Below are 17107 nucleotides of genomic sequence, written 5' to 3' on the forward strand. Positions count from 1 at the left end.
TCATGTATTTAGAATATGATAAACATGTATAAAATTTGTTACTGATGTATATGAAAATGTAAAATGTGTATGAAAAAGTAGACATCAACACATTTTTTTTAAGTTAATCATATATTTAAAGTTTTTAAATGTGTATAAAAATAATATTCCTGAGGTATATAAAAATATACAGTGTGTATGAAAAAATTATAATATGTTAAAAAGGACGAGAAAAAGAGAAAAAACAAAAGTAAACCAATAAAAAAGAAAAATTTAAGAAAAAAGAAACTGAAGAAAACCAGAAAACACCGTTTTGAACAGTGAAAACCGGATAAGAAAACCACAGAGAAAAAACTCGTGCGTAAGGTACAGTACTAGGCCGGCCTAGTAGTGCCGCACCAGAGGCAAGAGCGAATTAGGGCTCGGTACGGGCAAGAAATAGCTCTCGCTCCAGTTATTTGCCCTCCTTTGTGCTCTCAATAAGCAACATGCCATGTTTTCGCATACGTTCAGCCATTTTGTGACATAGCAAGTCGTTAAGGCAGCGTTGCCTACAACAACGCCCAATAAGGGTGGCTCAACTGCGTTTTTGTTGTTGTTGTTTTTTAATTTTCTATTTTTGGCCTTTTCACTTTTATTCCTTTTCGTTTATTTTCCCAGTGTTTCATTATAATTTTTTTATTTTATGCCACCTGAATTTTTAAGAAATACAAGAACATTTTTTTATGCGCATGAAGTTTTTTTTCATTCACATGAACTTTACTTTATATCACCCGCAAAAAAAAACTTTACTTTATATCACAATCCCATACCATGAACATGTTCTTTTTATTTATATGAACATTTTTAACACACATGAACATATTTTTCCTAGTGCATGAACATTTCCTTTTCAACATAATTATTTTTTGTTACACTTCAGCATTTCCTCATTCACAACTCATATTTTCCCTCTATTTTCTAAAAGTGATTTTAAAAATTATTATAAAGTATATTTTTTTAAATTTGAGAATAAAAAATTAGTTTTATTGGAAAGCCTTCATGACTGATTATATTATGTTTGCAAACAGAGAAAGAAACACATACATGTCAGCCCATAAACCTTTTCCTTTAACCGTCGCCTCCATTTTCTTTTTGAGAATAACGGTCGCCTCCATATAGACAGGAACACCCCGCGCGACAAATGCAAACCGGCTAGCTAAAACATACCGGTTTGGGTTTTCCCACGGCGAGAGTTCAACATCAGGCGAGATTCTCCGTTGCGTTGCGCCACGCCGCACAAGGCCACCACCGCGAGGCGCACGTGGCGCGTGTCAATGCAATGCAGGTTGCATGGGGTAAAGAAGATCACTGGCTCACTCGGCCAGTTGTTCCATATTGCTCGGTCCCACTTTTCTACTATATCTTTCTAGACACCAATATTTGGCGAACGTTTCCTGGAGCGTTTTCCGAGCAAACGCTCGAATTGTCATGAAGTTTTAACTAAAGTTGTCATGGTAACTTTACAGGACTTGTCACGATCTAAAGAGATAATTGCCATGTAACATAACAAAATGCCAATGATTTTTAATCCTTTTGCCATCCGCGTGATCTGAATCCAATAGTTGTGGAGGTGTTCCCTGAGACCTCCCCTGGTTAACATTTCCCAATTCCCATCTTTCTTCTCATTTCCCGTACTCCATCATAGTAGATCGCATTCCCAGAGAAGAAAGTGTCAACATACCGGAGTTTATTATCAGCAGCCGACAGGCACAGATGCACACATGAATGAATGCCCGGAAGATTTACATTCAGAATGGCAGCCTCCGGCCCTTGTAAATATGCTTTAGCTAGCATTTCATACGTAACTACCTAACTATACTGTGTACATGTATATTAGTATATCTGAAATTTAACCCAACTCTTTACCCTGCCTCTTTCCTTCTCCTTTTGGATATAGCAGCCTTGCTTTACTTTCTTTTTTGTTAATAATATATAAATGGCACTAACTACCCTCCCCTAACAGGCTGTTCTTCTTTATACTATGTACAGTTCCAGATCAGGAAGAGAGAGAGGTCAGTTTGCTTTGCTTCTGTGCAAAAAATTCCTTCTTCTTTACCGGTGCCTAACGCTATTTTGCAGATCAGAAGAATCAATGCTTCTTCCCATCAGAAGTACTCCTTGTGGAAATGGAAGCGCGTCGACGTCTTGTGGCTCATCTCGTGCGACAGGTTCTTCAGTTCTTTGGCCAGCGTCGGAGCGCCACAGTAGAACACTCCTGCACGAACCAGAAATGATCATGATCCTTGGTGAGCAAGTGAATGTGTGGAGTTGGTCTATGGACGTCACTTGATTTTAGGAATGTTGTTGCTGATATCAACTGATGCTAATGGATAGCCTGTCTGAGCGAGAGATCATACCAACTGTTGAATTCGGCTGCTTGGCGGCGATTTTGGTGAAGACTTCCCTCCAGTTTGGCCTGGCAAAGTGTGTCCTCACCTGTCAAGTGCACGGCAGATGTTTCAGTTTGCAGGCAGGCAGAAATGAAAACACAAGTTAATAATCATCGGATAGTTTGTGTGTCGGTTCCTCCTTAGAGAAAAGGAAGTTTTCCATTTATTTATATACTCGCACCTATATGGTGAATATTGTGATCCATTAACTGAAAGAATGCAAGTTTACCCTGGTGCCCGAGACGATGTCGACACCATGTTTGGCATGGTTTAGAGCTTGGACCATCGACAACAGAGTTGTTCGTGCATCACGCTCCTCGTACACGCTCGTAAGATAATTGTGCAACTCTATGACACCCTGGTTAAGATTGCATGATGAGTAGTTCATCAGTAAAGTACAAAAAGATTGTTGGGCGATCTGTAAAAGGAAGGCATGCACTCCTACCTTCTTGTCCATTTCGGCAACCTCATTCATCACTCCTTTGAACCATTCAAATGACATGGGCTCGCGAGTAACCCAGTAAAAATGTGCACGGCTTGTTCTATATGATCTCTTCCTGTTGCTGCTAGCAGTTGAGACACTGAAGCTGTTGGCACTGTCCTCAGACCTACTAGTTTGAGTAGTCTCCATTGCCAAGTCCTAAAAGTTACAGGAAATCATGTAAGCTATCTCAGAAAACTGTCAAAATACGAACAAAATAGGTTGAAGCAAATACCATAAGCTCATCAGCTAGCTTAATATTGTTAAGTAGGTCCTTCAGAATGCTTATGAACGGTGTTGCTCCAATTCCAAGGCCAACTAGAAGCAGAACATCGTAGTTTCTGAAATCCTGTGCAGGGGCACCATATGGACCATCTACGAGCAACTTTGGTGCGGGAGTGGGTCTAGGTTCTGCCGCGCCTAACTCGCTGAATGAAGTTCTTCTGTTCATGTGCGGCGTGAAGTAGTTCTCGACAAATATGCGCTTGAGCTCTTGCGTCCAGTCTCCGTTTGTGCGAATGTGAACAGCGAGGTAGTCATCTCCAGGAGCTGAGGTGATGGAGAAAGGATGCCTGAGGAAGAAAAACAGAGCAGAAGCAAGGTGAATTGCTGTGCTACAAACTAGGCCAAGTAGAGAAGCAAAAGAAGGCTACACGCACCATTCAAATGGAGAGATCATCGGACACTGAAGAAAGATATATTGTCCACTCCTATATCGAAATCCGTAGGGCTTTGACATTTGTATTGTCAGTACACTTCCAGGTAGAAGCAACACCTGAGTGAATCAAGTTTCTATAAGAACATGCACTTGGTTACCTAGTTCTATGCCTGTGAACATATTCTGGTAAATGAATGAATATTGTGTGTACATCATTTCCTATATAAATTTCAGAATGACATTTGAAACCCTAAAACCATATAGTAAAAAAATTATCTGAAACTCATTCAACAGGTTGGATAACATAATGAAGAACCACTGTGTTCTTATTCATGCCAGTACTAATGATTAAACCTATTGATTCAGAGAGAAAAAAATGATACTACAACAGGCAGAGGAGCCCTCAGGTGAAGAATAAGCTAATGAACAATCAACCCGAAATCGTGGAACTTTTATATAAGGAGGTTGATAGAAAGGGACAGCCAATTTGAAAAGTACAGAAATGCTCAAGTAGAGGCTATATTCCACAGCAGATGTTTTTGTTTTAGTAGTGGCAATATCATTCGTATCCCACAAGACCACACAACATTGACCATTTTTAGAAATTGTTTCCAGATGTTGATGGAACTGTTTTAGCCTTATCACACACCAAACAATCAATTAATACTAGTGCCACGTGTGTGAAGGCACTTGGCGCCTGAAGACCAGGTTCATTTGTGCAAAAGTTTAGTAGTACTAGTACACACTTATCATACTAGTGGTGCATCTTCTTTTGATCGATTTTTTTTTATCGATGGAAGATAGTGCTGGATAATCGCAGCATCTAAGAAATCCGCCCACTATAATCATCAGGAATATAATTCTGCTACCTACTACTTACCTTGAGGATTTTGACAGGGTGAGCATTCGACCGCAAGGCTCGCAGCATCCTTTCGCCGACATAGAGCACCAGAGGGACAGAAATGTACATCCATGTCTGAAAAACACCAAGAGATGAATCAATCACACCATGTCAGCGGGCTGCTGCGATGATCATCAGCGCAGCACTGAATGCTCCAAACAAGAGCCAGCCGTTGCAATGATTGAGCGTAGTGCAGAAGTCATGGCGGATTACAAACACCGCTGTTTCCACATGACACTGTTTCTGAGTAGTAGAAATTTGCACATGGTAATGCTCCAAACGAGACTTCGTAGACAGGGTATTATTTAGAAGAAAAATCAAGCCACTCGAGTTGGCAGCTGTCAGATTCCTTGGTGCTTCTAGAACGGCGCGACAGGGCGAGTTTAAAAACCCGAGCCATTTTATCCCCCGGGGTGGATATAATATCGGTAGAGTTCAGCTTAGCAAACATGTTAAGTAGGCTTGTACTGTTGCGAGTACAACCACCAAGAACGTGCTGAACATGGGATTCCTCTCTGACATCCGAACCTTCCTATCAATGTGCAAATGACACTCACGTACCTGCAGTAAAATGCAGTAAAATCCCACCCCCATGCTGCGTCTCAAACCGGTTAAACTTGCCACCGACTCTCTTCTAGCAGAGAAAAATTCAGAGAAGCACATCGGCAAACGCATTTGGAGATCGCAAAGTGCATCAGAGAACGCAGCTGCAGCGCATGGCTCCCACTACAAAAATGCCCGGCGGAAAGGGAAAACAAGAAAGGAAAAGCGGTGAAACCCCAAAGCGCACACACACTCCCATGGATGGATTGCACGGGAAGTTTCACCGTCACGCGATTCGAGGCCTCTCTCTGTCTGTCTTCCTCTTTTGCCTTTCACTAGCTGCTAGACAGCCTCTTTAATCGGATCCGATCCCTAGAGAGATGCCACCCCCACCCCATGACCATCCGTCCCCTGCCCTGCCTTTACAACTCAGCCCCTTGGCCCCGGTAGCACGGCAATAATTTTGAAACGCTGCCGCAACCGCACAGCATGTGAGTACGTACAACGAGCCATGCTCGCCTTCATCCACATTGCTCTCGAGTCTCGAGTGGGGGTCACTGATCACGTAGCACAAGCACACCCATTTACAAAGCAAAGCCACCAGGGAAAAAAGTTCTTAATCTTATCCTAGCCATAATTCAGAGTTGGGTGAGATGGTAATGGGCACCGAGCAAGCCAAAATTAGTGGCGTGCGTGATGGGAGAAAGGTCCGAGGCTGAGGCGGCATCCACATGTTCATGGACGGAAGTGATGAAGAGTTCGTGGCAAATGTGGGGGGAGCAAAGCGGCACCGGCCGGCCGGTCGGTGCCGTTCGTCGCGTCATCGCCGCCGGGGGCAGTAGGTGGGCGGGAATATACTATCTTTGAGCGCCATGTGACCTGGGGTCAAAGCTAGTGGCGCCTTTGACAATGTGGCGCTCCGGATATGGAGGGAAGGAAGAAAATAAGGAAAAGCAGCAGTGGCATACTACTACTGCTTGTCAGTGCTCGGAGCAGAGTTTCCCGGGGAATTCATCATCGTAAGCTTAAAGGCTAAGGCAGAGTTCATCATCGATCCATCACTTGCAGATTTGGGGTGGTGGATCATTATGTGAGGCGATGATAATTAGTAAGATGGTTATGAGGAGTCTGTGACCGCCTCTCGCTCGCTCGTGCAGGGTGGGGTAGTAAAGTCGTTGGGCTCTAGGATGATGCCTAGTTGTCCATTTATTGGTGATGGATCCGCCCATGTTATTCGGTGATGAATGAATGGATTTTAGATGGGAGATTTATTTTGTGGAGAGTACCACTCAACTCCACTCCACTCCAGTACTGACAACAGTGCTTCCTTCTGTAAAGCAACTTACGGCTATTCACGGCATTAATAGATAGATCTAATCTAATCCACACCCCTACTCTATCTTGATGATTAGCGTTAGCGATGGTCACCCATTTCAGCGCCCAATACAAAACGAAACGCCCTGCCTGCTTGCTGTAAAGTGATCATGGCTAGATCCACCAGCAAGCAAACATAGGACCATGATCAACAAACCGCTTTTTTAATCTGTTTTCCTAACCATGTTTATCATAGTGGCACACATGCGTGCAAATGCCAAGGGTTCAGTTTCCATGATGAGATGGCAAGCGTCCGGATGGTTCTCCGGCGACGTCAACATTGCGGAGCTGGCAACACGACCTAGTAGTGAGTGGTACAAGGAGACGGGCGCAGACCGGAATGGCTCGGCAGTAAGCAGCACAGTTGGATCCGTTCGTCATGGATCGAGAGCCTCGGACTGCTACCGACACACATCAGTGGGCCGTGGCATCGCGCGTCAGCTACCACACACCTAGTGCGAGTGATACACGGCTACTGTCTCGATCTTCCTCTGCCTACCTCGCACCAAGTCGTCGAACGCGGCCCACATTTATGATCCTAACCGGACAGATTGACCACCATGCCGACCCCATACCCCGTAGGAGTACACGGCGGAGCACGGAATAGCTGGGCTGTCATGCATTGCACGGCTCGCCTCTGGTTTGACCCCGGTGGCCACCGACATCAATACTTAAATCGTCTAGCACTAGCAGTGTACCAGCACATGGAGGCAGCCACCATGTTCAGACTAACGAGTATTCTCCTTCCGATGAATGAAAAATATAATAATATAATAATATATCGGTTTCACCTTCTATTTACTGTTGGAGTCACATCACATGGACGGACTTTTTCGAGGAAGAAGCACGATCCTCCTCTCAACATTCTTATTTCTTTTCTTGGCGCACGGTTCCTGTCACGAGTAACGGCAAGTCGGCAAGGGTTGCTCCGGGTCTGATGGGCGCGTGTGAGGGCGCGCAGGGCAGCGCGTGAGTGAGATCGACCGCGAGAGGAGAGAGCGTGACACGATCGATCGATCCGTTTTCTAGAAGATGGCAACACGTTTCCTCCTCATCATCAGAAATATAAAGCGAAGATGGCAACGTAAAGCACTACTAGGCCGAAGAGAACAGAACCAAACCGCTCGACAACGGCGTCCGCGAATAAAGCGACCGCGCGCACGGGCGGCGAGAGGCCTTTGCGACGGCGCGGACCAGAGCACCGTCGGCCTCGCGAAAGATACGTACGTGCACGCGGCGACCAACAACAACAACAACAACGGTGAAAAAGAACCGGCGGGAAAGAAAGAAGAAAAAAAACGTACCGTTTTCTCGTACCAGCGGCGGACGAGGAAGAGGAAGTAGCCGTGGGCGAGGAGGAGGAGGTAGACGAAGCCGAGGAGGTGGTGGGAGTACCAGAAGGCGTTGAAGCCGGCGAGGCGGTTGAGGGGCGCCGGCAGCCGCGAAGCAGAGGCCTCCTTCTCGCCCTTGCGGAACGGGTGCGTGGCCAGGGTGAAGGAGACGGTCATGAGCACAACCATGGCGATGCCCGTCACGCCCTCCACCCCGGAGATGAGCCGCCCGTACGTCGGCTTGGACGCGCCGAACGCGCCCGCCACCAGCCGGTACTCCTCCGGCCCCGACGCGATCACCCGCGGGAAGTCGCACGCCAGATGGTTCCCCGCGTGCAGCGTAATCCCCACCACGATCGCCGTCGCGATCATCTGAAAAACGGACAAGGATTTCTTGTTACCACCTGATGAACCTGCGTTTGCTGCACGTTGCTCGCCACATTCGGTCAGCTACGCTCCAGCGTACCACTGACAGTCAGTCCCTTGTCCACACTCCAGTAGGATCAGTAGCTCCATGCCATGGCAGCACTGGGTGGAGTGATGGAAGGACTCGAGCGACCACATGGGTCGCCACGCAGGATCCAGGAGCGCCGGCGTTCCACGTTACGCGCCAATCATTGCGCGCCACGCTCCCCCCGGCTAAACGACGCACCACCGCGCCGCGTCGCCGACGGCGACGGCCAAACCACCCGCCCGGTCAGAGTCTAGCTCGGTGACGGTAGCCACCGCCAGTCTACCTCAGTTACTAATAACGACCCGAAAGAACGGAACGTACCTTGTGGAAGGTGATGTTGTCGTCGAAGGGGACGAAGAAGCGGGCCCAGGAGGAGCGGAGCCACGTGAGCGTGTTGCGGCAGACGGGGAGGAGGACGAGCGCCATGTTGAGCTTGAGCGTCTCGGCGGCGCCCTTGGCCGTCGGCAGGCAGTACCCCATCACCTGGAACGCCGCCGTGCGCCGGTACTGCACGAACTTCCACACGAACAGCGCCGCCATGGCCGCGAACCACAGCGCCAGCACCCACGCGCGCCGCCAGTTCTCCTCCGCCGCCACGCGCACGTGGGACGCCGCCTTGGCCACGCCGCGGCCCCACCCGCGCCGCCGCTCCCTCATCCCTTCCCCCCACGTCTGCGGACCGCTGTCGTCGTCCTCTCCCTTGTTGGCGGCGCCGCCCGCCGCCGCCGCGGCCCCGCTGGTGCCCACGCCGAGGTTCTGGCTCCACTGCGCGCCGCTCGCTGTGCTCAGCGGCCGGCTGTAGTTCATGTACGTGTCGCGCTGGAGCAGCAGCGTCTCCAGCTGCCACAGCTGGCGAGCGGCCGAGACAAAAGTCATCACACGTGTCAGCGTCCACGTACCCGCGTACGTCATGTACAATTAAGTCGTGCAGGTACACGTATTGTACGCACCTCAATGTAGCCGAGGTTCTCCGGGTCGAGCTCCTCCATGATGAGCGACGCGTACTCCTCCGCCTGCTCCTTGAGCTTCGCGAGCTTGTTCGCCGACGCGCTCAGAACGATCAGCTGCTCGGAGAAGACGACCAAAGTTTATTCAGTGAGAATTTTTTTACTACTTTGGACTTGATGAGTGAGGCAGAAGCAGAGCACGTGAAAGTAACAGCAAAGCCGTGACAGTTACCGCAGCAGTAATTAACTAAGTAGTAACAGTAACAGCAAGCGTGACTGTAATTGGAGCCGGGCGCACAGAAGAAGCTTCTTAAACGCTGGTAATGGAGAAATGAACACAGCAAAAGGAGTCGAGGAAAAGCGTTTAAACAAGTCATCACCTCCTGTACTTCCTCCCTCGTGATCCTCCCGTCCACGTTGGTGTCCACCCTGAGTTGAATTTGGGGCAAAACAAGAAGAATGAGCATCGAGAATCTGGGACGCGAGAGCTTGCATCGGAAGCCGGGAGAATGGCCGACTAAAGCGGTTGCTTGGGATCCGGTGAAGGAAAATGTATGGGTGGGGAATTCGGTTCCGGTGGCGCTTACATGTCGAAGAAGATCTGGAGCCGCGCGTCGAAGCTCTGATCGGAGATCTGGAGCCAGAAGTCGTAGAGCTCCTCCTTGGTGATCCGCTCCAGGTTCTGCCGCCGCCGCCGCGCCAGCGCGTCGAAGATGCCCTCCGCGAACTCCTTGGAGTCCACCATTCCTGATGATCCACAGGCATGGCCAAGAACATCGCCATTAATGGTTGCACAATGGGATGGGGGTACAGAGCGCAGTTGTTGCCAAGAAAGAAACAGAGTGGGGTGGGATGGTGTAGTACCGATGCATTCGCCGAAGTTGTCGCGGGAGAGGAGGCCGTCGTGGGCGAGGGCGTTGAAGCGCTCCTCCACGCGGCGCCAGAGCTCGGCGGCCTCCAGGGAGCCGGTGGTGCGGCTGATGAAGCGGAGGCCCTTGAGGGCGCGCTTGGCGCCGGCGCGCGACCGGTTGACCCGCGCCTGGATGCGGCGCCGCTCGCGGGCCGCCATGGCCGCCTCCCGCTGCAGCTCGGCGGGCGTGGGCACGCGCGGCGAGGGCGAGGGCGCGGGGGACGGCGAGCGCAGCCACGCGAACTTCTTCCGTATCCGCGAGGACGTGGACGAGCAGCGGCTGAGGGCGCCGCCAGCTCCTCCCCCCGGCGCCTCCGGCGTGTGCGGCATCGCGGCGGCGCTGTAGAGCGCGGCCCTGGTGGGCGTGACGCTGCGCACCACCATGGACTCCTCGTCCAGCTCCAGCATGACCTCCACCAGGTCCTCCTGGTCGGCGAGGAATGCCGGGAGCATGCCCCCGCCCCCGCTCCCCCCGGCGGCCGCGGCGAAGAACTCGTCCCCATAGGCGGTGGTGAAGGACTCGTTGTCGGAGGTGTCGGTGTTGGTGGTCTGGTCGTCCGCGAGGCACTCCGCGATGCGCCGGTGGCCGGCCCGCCGCGCGTTGCTCCCGCGCGACGGCGTCCACATGGCCGCTCCCCGCGCCCCGCGCCCGCCCGCGAGACGTGCAGGAGGAAGAAGAAGAAGAATAAAAATAACCCGGGGCTGCTCTCGGTGGGGGCTGCAATGGTAGTTGCGGTGCGTCCGCCTGTAGTATTATGATACGCAAGCTCGGCTCCCCTCCCCGCCGCGCACCGTGGGCTGGCTCGGCTTGTCGTACGCCCGCGCGCCCGCCGCGGGACGGTGATCACCTCTGGCGCGGTGACCACCTCTATCTCCTTCTATTCGTCGGCAGCGCGCATGCACGCGGGCGGGCGCGCGCTCGCGGTTTCGCTCGGCTTCGCGGTGCGGTGCGGAGCGGTGCTCGGGTTTGCCGCTGCCTCGGGCCAACGCTTTATCTTTATACGAAAGGGTGACGCATTTTATCTTTCCTACTGCCCGTTGTTGCGCCGCTCGTCGTCCTCCAGAAACGAGCTGCGGGTGCCACGGGTTTGGCCTGGGGCGAGCGCTGCTGTGCTCGGTGCGGCGGCAACCTGCGTGCGCGCGGCTGGGCGGTCGGTGTGGGGTGGGGTGGGGCGGAGTAGAGTGTAGACTGTGGAACGTGGACCGGACCGCGTTCGGTCCCGGAATCTTAGATGCTTCCAAATGGGTAAAAATGAAGTGGACTGGAAGGAGGAAGCACCCGACGGCCGCGCCTGGCGACCGTCGACTGTCGCCGTGTGGGTTAAACGAGAGAAGATAGGGGGACCGTTGATTCGGAGGGAGACTGTTGTTGCAACTTTGAATAGTTCACCTAAAAAAACTTTGAATAGTTGAAGTGTTTTTTGGCATTTTTTTCTTGCAACAGGAGCTTAGAGCATCTACAGCCGGGGCGCCCTATAGCCGTCACATACGTCCGGCAGGCCGTCCGGTCGCTGACCGGTCACAAAATACCGACCCAACCGAAGCTCTCAAACAGGCCTCAAACGCCCGGACCGACCGGCACCCCTCATATCTGTCCTAAGTATAGGGCGGATATGAGGCGGTCCGAACACGCCCGGGCACGTCCGCCTGACAAGTCAGGCCCATCACCGACCCCACGGATGTCCCACAGAAAACCGCATCAGCCTCATCGCTCCGAAACTTTAGCTCACTCACTCTCCTCTCTCGCTACGTCCTTTCCTCTCCCCGCACCGATTCCGATCGAATCCGGGGCAATGTCGAGCTCCGACAGCCGCTCCGACGACGAGCTGGATCCGGAGTATGAGCTTGCCCTCCGCATCGCCTTGGAGTGGTCCAAGGTGGAGACCGGGGGCAGCTCCGGATCTGCAGCCTCGCCGCAGCCGCAGCTTCCCCGTCGACGTAGCTCGGACACCGGCACTGGTCCCTCCCTGCCCGGGGGCAGCTCCAACAGGCGGCCTGCGCAATCCACGCCTGCCCTACAACGTCACCTGGCCCCGCCGGCTGCTGCTCCCGCTCATGGGCAGCGGTGGGTGCTTGTGCCCGCCACGCTGGCACGGACGTGCACGCCGGAGTCGGTGGCCCGCGCCGCCCGCCGCCCGCCGCGAGAGGCAGCGAGCAAGGGAGAGGAACACTGCGGAGAGCTCTGTCCGCCGCCGCCGTGGGTTACCGGCAGAGCCCGACGAGGACGAGCAGCTCCTAGCGTTGGTCTACCGCCGGTCGCTTACGACGGCGGAGATGGACGCTCGGCGGCTCCGTCGGAAGAACGCGAAGGCTCTCCGGCTTGCCATCGAGCGGTCCGAGCGGGAGGCGAAGGAGAAGGCGACAGAGGCGGCTCAATTAGCCAAGCTCAGGCGCCAGCAGGACCGGGCCGTCTAGCGCCTCAAGGGCCTCGTCATCGTCTCCTCCTCCTCCTCGTCTGACGATGACGGCTCCTCGTTCGACGAATCGGATGATCCTCCACCAGCCGCCAACGGCTACAGCTACGCCGGCGACCAGAAGGGGAAAGGGCCGGCCCGGAAGTGGTGAAGTTCAATTTCATTTCAAGTATTAGATGTAGTATGAAGTTGTCCGTCGTTTATGTGAACTTTGGTGGACCTATGATCAGCCGTTCGTGATCTTTTGGTGAACCGTTGTGCTATCCTATGTCTGATTCTATGTCCGACCAGCCGATCTACGTAGTTTGATCGATGTTGCACGATTTAGTATGGATATCGGGGTTCGGATATGAGTTACACAGATGTGGACGACGCGTTTTTGAGGGGTGTTCGGTCAGTGCCCGCGGACGCGCCCGGACGCGTCCGCGGGTGTTTGAGGGGCCGAATTTGCTAAGTCCGGCTGTAGATGCTCTTACACCCTTTTCTATTAATTGCTTCATGATACCAGTAACAATTAGAGAAAAAGACAAAGGGGCGGGAAAGAAGAGAAGCGAGCTCGGGCATTAACAGGAAACCCGCTGTAGATGCTCGCCATCGAAACACCTACCATGGAGGAAAATCCTGTTAACACCAGCACCCAAGAGTGTAGTTAAAAGACAGAGTGAGCTGGTGCTCTCAGTTTTCTTTATTTTGGGGCTTGTTGAGTTGGTGCCCTCAGCAGAGCCTTATGTGTGGTACTCTGTGCATGTGTGTCCTATGGGACTTTGTGTGCGTGCGTTTTATCATGTGGGAACTTTGTCGTGCTTGCCAAGGTTTGCTTCATATATAAAGCATGGTGAAAGCCTTCTCCGATGAGATAGAGTGAGCAAAAGAACTACAATGACCAACTCAGCGGGCCTCAAACTCGAATAAGAGAACCTTAGCAAGATAAAAAAGACCGCCGAGCAAAACACACAATCACATGCTTCATCCATGTTAAACATCAGCAGCATCCTAAATCACAAGCCTCTCATAGAAGCATAAGACAAAGCCACTTGGATCACCCTCTTCACTCTAGCCTAGAACTCTGTCCTCCATCATTAGCAATCATGTCCAGAAGCAATGAAGACAACTTCAAGGAGAGAATAGACAATATGCACCTCAGATATTATTTTGATACTAGTACACCAAATACCCCAACAAATGGCGGCTATAGTCATCATGTAAAATTTATTGCCCCTGGAAGGAAACAGTAGCACCACGAGAAGCTCCGCCAAAGAAACCTCGGACAACAAGAAGCGCCAAACCAAATGCCGACCCCCAACCGATCGAGCAAATGGACAAGTAAAGAACAGGTGGTCGACAACTTCCATATTACTACAAAAGGAACAAGAAGGGTTACCAGGCCAATTACACTTGTGCATATTGTCCCGAGTAAGCTCACCATTTTGAAACAATTGCCAAATAAAAATCTTGATTTTCAAAGGCATACAAGCTATCCACACCCATCTATAGCTTGATCCCGAGAGATCTTTCTCCAATCACTCAAGTACATACTTAGTGGAGAAAGTCCCTTTACTGGTAAAAGACCAGGAAATACAGGGAAACGAATTCAAGTAAAAGTCTCTATCTTTGGAAAAATTTCATGCCATGATTAACTAAATCTCCAAACAACCTATGATGGAAAGGAACTCACAACCAATAGAAACAAAATCAGCAAAGGTACATTTTTATTTCTGGCAAATGTCAAAGAGCACAGGAAAATTTATCTTTCAAGGGAACACCCGAGAACGAGGGATCTTGCCAGAGCCTAACCAGGTTACTATTGTTGATAAGATTATTTTTTTGCCCAACAAGATAAACATCTTTAAGTTTCAAAATTGCTTTCCAGCAGGGTGAATCAATAAACCAACACTGGATATTAGCCGCAAACTTATGCTTGAAATATCTAGCACACACAATCTGCTGCCAAAGCCCATGTTTAGTTTCTAACTTCCAACACCATTTAAATAAAATACTGATTATTTTGCTTGCGGAGATCCTTGATACAAGGCCTCCAATCTTCTTAGAGCGACAAATCCTCGACCATTTAGCAAATGGTAAGATCTTTCCCTTTCCGCCAAAAGAAGCGTCTACAATGTGTATCCATCTTATCTATTAAGTGGTTTTATGAGGGTTCAATGTTTGAACTATGATATTATTACTTTGTTACCTAAGACCTTTGATGCTTGATACGTCTCCAATGTATCTATAATTTTTGATTGTTCCATGCTATTATATTATCTGTTTTGGATGTTTAATGGGCTTTATTGTACAATTTTATATTATTTATGGGACTAACCTACTAACCAAAGGCCCAGTGCAAATTGCTGTTTTTTTGCCTATTTCAGTGTTTCGCAGAAAAGGAAAAACGGAATCCAAACGGAATGAAACCTTCGGGAGAGTGATTTTAGGAACAAACGCAATCCAGGAGACTTAGAGTGGACGTCAAGAAAGGAACGAGGAGGCCACGAGGCAGGAGGGCGCGCCCCCACCCTCGTGGCTCCCCTGACCGACTTCTTTCGTCTATATATACTCATATATCCCAAAAACATCCGAGAGCACCACAAAACCCTATTTCCACCGCCGCAACCTTCTGTACCCGTGAGATCCCATCTTGGGGCCTTTTCTGGCACTCCGCCGGAGGGGAAATCGATCACGGAGGGCTTCTACATCAACACCATAGCCTCTCCGATGATGTGTGAGTAGTTTATCACAGACCTTCGGGTCCATAGTTATTAGCTAGATGGCTTCTTCTCTCTCTTTGGATCTGAATACAAAGTTCTCCTCAATCTTCTTGAAGATCTATTTGATGTAATTCTTTTTGCGGTGTGTTTGTCGAGATCCGATGAATTGTGGGTTTATGATCAAGATTATCTATGAACAATATTTGAATCTCCTCTGAATTCTTTTATGTATGATTTGTTATCTTTGCAAGTCTCTTCGAATTATTAGTTTGGTTTGGCCTACTAGATTGATCTTTCTTGCAATGGGAGAAGTGCTTAGCTTTGGGTTCAATCTTGCGTTGCTCGATCCCAGTGACAGAAAGGGAAACGACACGTATTGTATTGTTGCCATCGAGGATAAAAAAAATGGGGTTTATATCATATTGTTTGAGTTTATCCCTCTACATCATGTCATCTTGCCTAATGTGTTACTCTGTTCTTATGAACTTAATACTCTAGATGCATGCTGGATAGCGGTCGATGTGTGGAGTAATAGTAGTAGATGCAGAATCGTTTCGGTCTACTTGTCGCGGACGTGATGCCTATATACATGATCATGCCTAGATATTCTCATAACTATGCACTTTTCTATCAATTGCTCGACAGTAATTTGTTCACCCACCGTAATACTTACGCTATCTTGAGAGAAGCCACTAGTGAAACCTATGGCCCCCGGGTCTATTTTCCATCATATAAGTTTCCAATCTATTTTACTTTGCAATCTTTACTTTCAATCTTTATTATAAAATTACCAAAAATATTTATCTTACTATCTCTATCAGATCTCACTTTTGCAAGTGGCCGTGAAGGGATTGACAACCCCTTTATCGCGTTGGTTGCAAGGTTCTTATTTGTTTGTGTAGGTACGAGGCGACTTGCGTGTAGTCTCCTACTGGATTGATACCTTGGTTCTCAAAAAATGAGGGAAATACTTACGCTACTTTGCTGCATCACCCTTTCCTCTTCAAGGGAAAAACCAACGCAGTGCTCAAGAGGTAGCAAGAAGGATTTCTGGCGCCGTTGCCGGAGAGATCTACGCCAAGTCAAGTCAAGTCGAGACATACCAAGTACCCATCACAAACTTTTATCCCTCGCATTACATTATTTGCCAGTTGCCTCTCGTTTTCCTCTCCCCCACTTCACCTTTGCCTTTTCTTCGCCTTCTTCCCGTATGTATCTTTGTTTGTGTTTCCATGTGCCTTCTATTTGCTTGCATTTTGCTTGCTAAAAATCTATTGATATGGATCCACTTAAAGTGTTCTACTTGGATCATCTTCGATCCTTATGCGCTCGTGCTGAAACCCCAACTAGCCTAGTTGATGGGAAATCTTTAGATGAGCATGCTCATTTTGTGCGTCACCATTTGTCTGAAAAAGGGAGACTCTTATGAGATCAAATAAACAGATTGTTGTGTTATGCTTGGAATCTTTGTGAAATTTATGATTTTACTTGTTGCTCTAAGAACCCTAGAAAAACACCTTCCTACCTATGTGAATTTAATGATAATGAAATCTTATCTTCTTATGCAAAGGGTGTTTATAGTTACTATGATATCGAACAAATTGAAGAATTTGTTTCTTTTAAGGGTGCTTATGAAGTTGCTTCTTTGATTCAAAAGTATGATCTTACTCTCTACGAATCTGAAAATTTTGACATACTTAAATATTGCTATGAAAACTATGCTCATAATGTCTATGTCAAAGTATTTATTGAGAGAATGACCGTTGATTTGGAAGAAAATAATGATATGCATGAATCTATAGATAATGATGATCCCGATTATTTGATTGAAATTTCCCTTGATGAACATGATGCTTGCTATTCTTGTGGCCATGATGCCAATATTTTGGAAGACGAATTTGCTATAGTTCCTTATGTTAAACATGAGATCGTTGCTATTGCTCCCATACTTGACAGTTCCTTCGATAGAAAGCATGAT

At 49.2% G+C, this 17107-nt stretch overlaps 1 protein-coding gene across 2 annotated transcripts; it reads right to left on the bottom strand.

Annotated features, from left to right (window-relative positions):
- Nucleotides 1-1687: 1687 nt before the first annotated feature.
- LOC109772455 (respiratory burst oxidase homolog protein E) lies at nucleotides 1688-11307 on the bottom strand. 2 transcript variants are annotated; one of them, XM_020331139.4, is made up of 13 exons: nucleotides 9965-11307; nucleotides 9688-9847; nucleotides 9481-9529; nucleotides 9104-9217; nucleotides 8475-9002; nucleotides 7673-8071; nucleotides 4431-4526; nucleotides 3552-3667; nucleotides 3128-3464; nucleotides 2857-3051; nucleotides 2641-2769; nucleotides 2379-2457; nucleotides 1688-2236 (listed from the first exon to the last, which is right to left on the bottom strand). In XM_020331139.4, the coding sequence occupies exons 1-13, from the start codon at nucleotides 10635-10637 to the stop codon at nucleotides 2127-2129; spliced, it is 2985 nt and encodes a 994-aa protein (XP_020186728.1). In that variant the 5' UTR covers nucleotides 10638-11307; the 3' UTR covers nucleotides 1688-2126. The 2 variants fall into 2 exon arrangements, with proteins under 2 accessions (XP_020186728.1, XP_045084856.1); XM_045228921.2 differs by having other exon boundaries at nucleotides 9688-10902.
- Between the last annotated feature and the right edge of the window lie 5800 nt (nucleotides 11308-17107).

This window comes from Aegilops tauschii, chromosome 5 (genome assembly GCF_002575655.3).
Source record: "Aegilops tauschii subsp. strangulata cultivar AL8/78 chromosome 5, Aet v6.0, whole genome shotgun sequence".
Lineage (NCBI taxonomy): Eukaryota > Viridiplantae > Streptophyta > Magnoliopsida > Poales > Poaceae > Aegilops > Aegilops tauschii.